The sequence below is a fragment of the Miscanthus floridulus genome, chromosome 8 (genome assembly GCF_019320115.1).
Source record: "Miscanthus floridulus cultivar M001 chromosome 8, ASM1932011v1, whole genome shotgun sequence".
Classification (NCBI taxonomy): Eukaryota; Viridiplantae; Streptophyta; class Magnoliopsida; order Poales; family Poaceae; genus Miscanthus; species Miscanthus floridulus.
Window position 1 is genome coordinate 115593665 of NC_089587.1, and position 8343 is coordinate 115602007.

The 8343-nt window shown below is 42.1% G+C and overlaps 1 protein-coding gene across 11 annotated transcripts; it reads left to right on the top strand.

Annotated features, from left to right (window-relative positions):
• The first annotated feature begins 1048 nt into the window (after positions 1-1048).
• On the top strand, positions 1049-6371 carry LOC136477200 (uncharacterized). 11 transcript variants are annotated; one of them, XR_010763934.1, is made up of 6 exons: positions 1049-1465; positions 1735-1838; positions 1920-1987; positions 2679-2902; positions 3171-3273; positions 3453-3676. XR_010763934.1 is itself a non-coding variant. In XM_066475284.1 (6 exons), exons 1-2 carry the CDS (start codon positions 1108-1110, stop codon positions 2801-2803), a joined length of 483 nt encoding a protein of 160 aa, XP_066331381.1. In that variant the 5' UTR covers positions 1049-1107; the 3' UTR covers positions 2804-2902; positions 3171-3273; positions 3453-3521; positions 5010-5074; positions 5901-6371. The 11 variants fall into 11 exon arrangements, 4 of the variants coding, with proteins under 4 accessions (XP_066331381.1, XP_066331382.1, XP_066331380.1 ...); XM_066475284.1 differs by lacking the exons at positions 1735-1838; positions 1920-1987 and adding exons at positions 5010-5074; positions 5901-6371 and having other exon boundaries at positions 3453-3521; XR_010763931.1 differs by having other exon boundaries at positions 1735-1987.
• The last annotated feature ends 1972 nt before the right edge of the window (positions 6372-8343 follow it).

The following is an 8343-nucleotide window of genomic DNA, read 5'->3' on the forward strand; positions in this document are numbered from 1 at the left end:
AGTGAACAGTATGATTTTTTTTTAATCTGTGGGTCAACTTTGTAACTGTTTTTCTTCTTCATACTAACTCTAAATCTGATGATTTTTTCCCTAAAATTTTCTAAAATCATTCTCTATCAATTTATTTTGTTGGTTTTGTCAATATATACATATAAAAAGTTTGAGTAATTTAAATTTTGAATTTAAAAAAATGCAACTTCAGACAAGATTTGGTACCCCAAATGATTTCAGCTGAAAAAGTGATAAATACCAAAGTTGAATAACTCATCAAGATCTACAACTTTTATATTGGTCATTTCTTCATATGACAAAGTGGTAATGACATTGTTCACAAATGTGACACATCTCTCATAAGGTTTTATAAACTATATGAGACATGTGTAAGATTAGTGAACAATGTGTGCTAAGAATTTGTCAAATGAAGAAATGACCAAAATAAAAGTTGTATATATTCATGGGTTGAACAACTTTGGTATTCATCAATTTTTATGTTGAAATCAATTTGGGTCTCAAATTTTGGTTCGAACTTGTCGTTTTTCAAAATTTCAAATTTGAAAGGTTCAAATTTTGTCAAATGACAAGATGACTAAAATAAAAGTTGTACATATTAATGAGTTGAACAACTTTGGTATTCATCACTTTTTATGTTGAAATCATTTTGGGTCTCAAATTTTGGTTCGAACTTGTCATTTTTTAAAATTTCAAATTTGAAAGGTTCAAATTTTGTCAAATGACAAGATAACCAAAATAAATGTTGTAAATCTTGATGAGTTGAACAACTTTTGTATTTATTACTTTTACATCTGAAATTATTTAGGGTTTTAAAATTTGGTTTGAACTTGTCAAATTTTAAATTTCAAATTTCTTACCACACTGTGCAGCCGCACAGGCCATGCAGCCGGCCAACCTTGGCCCAGGCTGAGAATGCCCCTTGGGCAAGCTTCTCCCGTAGGCCCATTTAGTGCGCAGCTCATTGCAGCCATCGATCCTAATCGGACGACCAACCTTCTTTCTCGGTTGATACAAAACCGGCTGCCCTCAAAACCCTAGAGTATCTCCTTTTCCATCAGCTTTTCACGCACGCAGCAGCCAGATGCGGCGACGACGATGCTGAGCGTAGAGAAGGAATGGCGCCACCTCGGGGTCCCTCGCCATATGGCGTCCCGCCTCACGCTGCTCCGCCTGCGCGCCGGCCAGGTCGCCATTGCGGCGCCATCACCCCCCGCATTCTCCGCAGCAGCAGCGGCGGCGGTCCCGGGGCGCCTCGCATCCGCGGCCATCCACCATGACTGGGAGCCCTTAGCTGGAGGTGCGTGGCACCGTCGAGCGGCCTCTGGGCCAGCACCCTTAGCTGGAGGTGAGCACGCACCGGAGAACAGCGGCGGCGGTGGCGCCTCCCTTCAGTGGCCGCCGGCGACTTTGCGCAGGGCCGTAGGGCCAAGGACGAGCACGACGATGTCTTACGGTGAGTGAAAAGAGCTTATCTTTCATCCTAGGATTAGGATTTTGATGGGATTTGGTGAAGCTTACTTTGGCTTTACTTGACATTCAACTAGACAAATGGAACCAAAATCCTCTCTATACACTATAAGTAAGCAGTAACAATTATATTAGAATATTTGTAGTAGATGAAATATGTGAGCTGAAGTTCAGAACTAACTGTTATTTGTAATAGATGACTATTTAACTGCAGTAGGAGGAAAAACTCATATTGTACACATTGTTATGTTTCAGACATAGAGTCTCCACAACACAACCTAGGTGGTATTTGTAAGCTAGAAGGAAGATATGGGAGAATGGCAAATTGTGCTGTATGCTTGGCTTACTTGTACTAGAAGGTGCTTTTTGATTGTATTTTCTCTACTAGCTATTTCTGGTGAGCTTCTCTTTCAGCAGCGGAATTATCTTTCAACCTGCAGGTTTATTTTTGGAGCTCAATGAGGACGTGTGTTCAGAGTTGAACTGTAACAGCTCGTTCAGTTTTTAGGTTCAGAACTACTGTTATTTTTTCTTTGTTTGGTTGGTTTGGTCCCTACGACAGTTCATGTAGCTGTTATGGTCACCAGAAAAAAAATATCAATAATTTTCCATTCTCTAATACATGAGTACATGTCTGGGAAGGAACCATAGAGAAATAATCAACAAACAGAGGCAGCATAGGTCCATACACAAATATGCTTATCCCAGGCCGATTGAATTGTACTCTAAATTATAAAAGTGGGAATGACTTATGTCTGTTATCTTCTTTGGTTGCAGGATGAGTGGAATATGTAGTATCACATATATAAGTAGAAAAAATCACAATGATGGATGTGCATAATGAATATATTTTGCTAATTGCCTTATACTAAAATCAGAATGCACTCGTACTTGGTTCTTGTTTTGAATAATATATCTATGCTCCTTTATCCCTTTTACTGAACTGAAGACCAAACGTAATTATATATGTACTGCCAGTTGAATTTAGGCTGTTTAGGCCGTGTTATTCTCTCCAAGCTGTTGTTTGGTGCAAACCAGCAGCTGCAGCTTGAGCTGCTCTTGATTTTTTGGTTGTGCCGGGTCTCTGACTCTATTGCAGTCGCAAACGGCAGCAACTGTTCTCGTTTTTTCTGTCGACAGCTTTGCAGCTTCCTCTCTAGTGCGTGCCTGACTGTTGCTTCGAATTTGTTTCTGTGCAGCAGGTCAGCCCATCGGCAGTGAGCACAAAATTGTTCCAGCTGGCAGCCTTGATATTCATATCAACAACAGAAGCTATTCTTTAATAACAATAGCTGTAGCTGTCTGCTTTCTCGACCGTGATTAACTTTGCAACTACAGAGTTTGACTCTATTCTTAAATTTGCAAAACTGCAGCACGTTACTTCCAGCAACTCGGTTATCTTATTTGGAATGCAACAGTGAAGGTAATTGTCACTTGCAGGCAACTTTCATGCTACTATTAGTTTAGTTTAAAACCTTTAACTTGGCTTAGTTGTTTGCCTGCCCTGGTTCCGAGTTATTTTGCAACACAGTTTAGGCATTAAGTAAACTGCTGTTTTTTAATAATTTGGATGTGCAGCTTGTGTCCTGTATCGTTTCTGAAACTAGAGCATAGTGGGAACAATATCATTTTTTTTCTCCAATTTAGTTCTATGCTATAACAACAGCTTGTCTGTTTTGTCTAAACTGTAGTAGGCAGCAACACGTCAAGGTCAAGCACCAGCTCAGGCAGAGGCAGGAGACAATTGGACTATTGTTCTCTGAAGTTCGAACTCTGAACCAAGCATGGCTAATGGTCAGTAGCAGTAGTCATTATTCAGAGTTCAAAGTGAACTCTGAACCAAGCATGGCTAAGTCCCGTGTAGTGTTTAAATGTTTACAGCTATTTCTTTTTAGATGGTAAAATAGTACAGACAGTGGTAAACTAGACTGTGATGCATGACCAATGTTCCTAATTAAACATATTTGTGATAGATGAAGGTTTGCAAGAAGGCATCTGGACCTCTCAAGGGCACTGCATGTGTAGTTGTGACTGCATCAAATGTACTGAATTTTCAGTATTGGCTAGAGCAAATGTTTGAACTTTATTATTCTAGTTGTATTTACTTGCTGTGATTTTGTGAAACCAGTGTCAAAATATTTAGTGTGAATTGGTGTACTTCCTGAAAATGCTTAAATATATGTCAGAGTTGAGAAAAGATTGTTGTTACTTGATTTGAATTATATATATATATGTGGTCAAATTTGAATTTGAATTATTTATTTATTTTTTGCTGGAAAATCCACTGTAGGGGCGGTTCTTGATTGAACCGTCCTTACAAATACACACAGCAGGGGCGGCTGGTGATACAGCCGTCCTTACAGAAGTCCACTACAGGGGCGGCTGATATTACCAGCCACCCCTACAGAGGGCACTGTAGGGGTGGCTGAAAACACCAGCCGCCCCTACACTGAAAACACCAGCCGCCCCTACAGTGGGCACTGTAGGGGCGGCTAAAAACACCAGCCGTCCCTATAGAGAGCATTGCAGGGGCAGTCAGGAAACTGTCCCTACAGAGGCACCCTCTGTAGGAACACTCTGGGAAGGACGGCTGACGCAGTCGTCCTTACAGAGGCTCTAGAGCCGCCCCTATAGTTAAATTTTGTAGTAGCGTAGGCTCCTTAGGGGGACATGTGGAGATCACTTGTGCACGCGAGAGTTTTGAACTGTAGAGGCGCTTTCTCCATGGTGACGTGTGGGGAGAACTGGAGTTTTCCAATGGTGTAAAATGTTTCTACAAAAGATTTTCTGGCCCACACCAGACAAGTCCAATGATGCCCCTGGGGATTACCAGAGAAAGCAGGTTGTAGTGCTTGTGCACAGCGCATCTAGGCTCGGGACAGCCACTAGATTTCTATGATGGTAGTCTCACTGGAGCACCTGAAGATAGGGTAATCCAATATCTATATGACCATTTTAATTTGATAGTTGGATAGCTATTAGAGGGCAGGGCAGAACCTTTTCTCCAGTGAGAGATCTCCAGTGGTCACCGTACTTTTTCGGTGAACCCGCAAACAGCCTACCAAAAGCATACGACGGCTAGTTTTTTTTAAGAGGGCTATAAATAGAAGAGGGTGTTGGCCATTTGGGCTCTCTTAGATATTTCACTCATACACACTCTCTCTTAGAGCTCAAGAACACACTCCACTCACTTGCTTGACTTGAGTTTGATCTAGAGTGAGATTTAGGAGTGATCTAGCGCACCTTGTGGAACTAGAAAAGCATGGTGGCTGCAGTTTTCTTGTTACTCTTGGTGGCTGCTGCCAAATAGACAGTTTGGAGTTGGTTGGGATTGTTGAACACCATTTGGTGATTGTTTGGTGGCTCCAATTGATTGATTGTGAGGGATCTCGTGCTTGCCCATAGGAGATCGCAAAGAGCAACTCTAGTGGAATTAAGAGGCTAGTTGGTGTCCCTTGTTGATTCACTAGGTCATAGGCGATCACCCATGTTGAGGGTCAAGATTGATGGCTTGCTTTTCTCTTGTGTAGGACCAGGAATCCAAGGACTCACTTTGACAAGGACGTAGGTTGCTAGCAAGCAACCGTAAGTCAGGGTAATTCTTGTGTCACTTGTCCCATGTGGTTTTCCCTCTCTACACTTGCATTAACATTATTATTCTTGTGCTTGTGTAGTTGCTAGAGTAGCTCTCCTAGTCGAGTAGTGTAGCTCATGTAGTTGCTTTCCTTGTGTAGCTCAGTTAGTCAAGTAGCTTGCGTGTGTTAGTTTATGTGCTCTAGTAGTTGTGATAATCCTTATTACTAGAATTGTTTAGAGGGCTTGCTTTGAAGTGCTAAGCTAGGCAATAGTTGCTATTAGGGCCATCTCTTGTACTAATCACTTGTGCCTAGTGTTGTGTCTTTGAAGGATTTTTTAATAGGCTATTCACTCCCCTCTAGCCATCCTGGATCGTTTCACCCATGCACCCCTTCGGCGTTCATCCAACTCAAACTCATAATCTCGACATCTTCTAATTCCCTATTTGGTGACAATTCCTACATCGGCCAAGGACAAATCATATCCATCCTTAACAGTAGTCCCTAGTACGTGGTGGTTGGGGCTCCTGGCGAGGCTACATGCTAGGTGCCTTTGCACCTAGCAGCTGGCTCATAGGGGCAGAGGGGCGACGACCGCCAGTGTCATGTTGATCGGTAAGCCAAGGCTAGGGATGGCGTGATTGAAGGCCTGGGTGGCTGAGGGGTGATGGTAGGCTCCCTACTGATGGTAGCCAAGACAAGTTGATTTGTTGATTCAGTAATTCAATGATTTAGTTGAGGTTGAGGATTAAGTGATTCACTTTGATGAAGTGAATGTTGATTCACTAACTTAGTTGATTTTTGATTTACAGTCTCTAATACAACTTGGTCATATTTATTGGGCAGGAGTTTTGACTGACATCATCAACTACTTCTAAGCCATAAAGGATTGCAAAGTTAGAGCAAAATTGTAATTCTCCTTAAGTACTTTGTAAGTTCCTTATGAAGTATATTCTGAACCTTGGTTTAGACTTTTTTGTTTGGAAGGTGGGAATACCCAAATTGAAAATCCTGACTCTGCCACTGCTTCCACGATATCCACATTTTAAGTAAAGATCAATGTAAGTATTTCCACCCATAAGAATCCTACGATGGATTGCTTTTCACATATGCTTGTGGCTTTTCAAAAGAATATGTTGTCAGCTATGAATGATAATCTAGATAAGAGGGATGGGAAGAAAATTGAATCTGTTTTGCTTCTTTGCCTCATGATGAATCTAAAAGTGGATCGATGACAGGTGCTGCTAGCCAACCTATCTTTGTGATGTCATTCGACATTCAACTAATGATGGACAAAAGGGATGTGCATAGAGTAGTTAGCCGAAATTGGGCAATTCGTCTGCTAAAACCAAAACAACAAGTTGTGGTTGTGTTAAACTACCATAATACCCTTTATTGTTACACATGTTAGGATTGGATCTAGGTTGCAAAACTCCTTTTGGATTGGTTAAGCTAGAGCACTTTAAAAAACATGCATGCACATCATGCTAGTTGGCTTATGTTGTTTGTATATCAAGTTGAGCCTAGGTTTATGTTTTAAGTGATGTAGTTCATTCCCCCGGCCTCTTAGCCTCATGTGTTGCACGCCTTCCATAAGACAACTACTTTGAGATATGTCCTAGGTCAAACTATATTAGGTTTGACTGAATTTGTAGAAGTATCACCAATTAGGACAACAAATTAGTATCATCAGATCAATTATGAAATAAATTTTTACAATGTCTTATTTGATGATGTTACATATGTTAATTATTTTTGTATAAATTTAGTCATAATAAAAATGGTTTAACTTAAAACAAACAACGAAGTATCTATACTTTGGGACAAGTAGTATAAATTACCATGCAAATAAATAGTACATTTTGTACTGCATAGACGCCACGTCCTGAGGCTGACATGCTCGAGCTCCACTCCTTTGCGTACTACCGCCGCTACCTTCACCTGCGCTCTGTGTTGTCGCCGTTGCCCCGCCCCACCCCATCCTCTGTGCCACTGCTGCCATCCCCACCCGCCCTCTACGTCGTCGTCGCTGCTGCTGCGCCCACACCCACCCTCTGCATCACCACTGCCATGCCCAACCAACCTTTGCGTCGTCACCACCACTCGTGCTGCCCCCACCCTGCCCTCTATGCGCCGTCGCCCAGCTCTGCGTTGATGACGAGCTCCGCGCCGCCGGCGAGCGCTACACTGGTGATCTCCCCGCCCCGACGAGCCTCCATTCGCCAAAGCAGCAAGGAGATGTTGCGCTGAAAGCGTATGTTACAAACGTATGTTTCAAGTTTTTCAGAGGTATGTTGCAAGTGTTTTATATCGATGTTGCAAAAATAGGTTGGGATGTTACATATGTTTCAGGCTATACACGTATGTTTGAAGTGTATGTTCCAAATATTTTATATGTTTCAGGCGTACGTTGTTGCAAAAGTAGATTTGGATGATGCTTATGTGTGCAATGGCTATACACGTATGTTGCAAGTGTATGTTCCAAATGTTTCATCTGTTTTAGACGTATGTTGCAAGAGTAGATCTGGATGTTTTATCTGTTTTAGACGTATGTTGTAATTGTTTTATCTGGATGTTATAAGAGTGAATCTAGATGTTGCATATGTTTGAGTTCGGGTAGGTGACCCACGGGTTTCCTGCGCATGCGAAACCAAACAGACGTGGGTGGTCAAGGCAGGAAGCAGCAGTGGGGTCCACGCATAGGGAAAAAATGGGTGGCACGTGTGCGACGCGGTTATTCGCGCGAGGCGGGATGGGCGACCCATGGGGTTTCCCGCTTGCGCGCGCGAAACGAAGTAACGGTGAGGTCCACGCATAGAGGGTGAAAAACGGGCGGCACGCGTGTGGCATGGTTATTCGCACAAGCTTCGTCGGGATGGACGCCCGCATTTGGATGTCCGGGCGCTAGCTGTATCGTATTTTGTACGGCTTTCTTACAACATAAAATGACTTATAAGAGAACAAAGGGAGTATTATCTTAGAATACGAACAAACTAAAGAGAGCAAATATAAGTAATTTTGATTAGCTACGGACCGGTTTATCCAAAAATTTCTAACCTAAAATACCCTCCAACCTTCATCTAAATTACTCACCCATGCTAGTATGAACAATAATAGTAACTCCCTAATCTTGAGCTAAGCTTCAACACCTATGGCTTAAATTTGCATCTAAATTAGTCATCCCTAGCATTGTTAACAAGATCCAAAAGTAACTACACGACATTCACTACTACAAAACCGAATTTCCTTGGCGGCCAAAAACCACCGAGGAAATAGTCATTGGCGGTCA

What these genes read in the sequence shown, in the direction of transcription:
- LOC136477200 (XM_066475284.1), top strand. Translation starts at nt 1,108, where the DNA reads ATGCTGAGCGTAGAGAAGGAATGGCGCCACCTCGGGGTCCCTCGCCAT. An exon ending in GAGCACGACGATGTCTTACG is followed by an intron (nt 1,466 to 2,678) that starts GTGAGTGAAAAG and finishes GTTTCTGTGCAG; the next exon opens with CAGGTCAGCCCATCGGCAGT.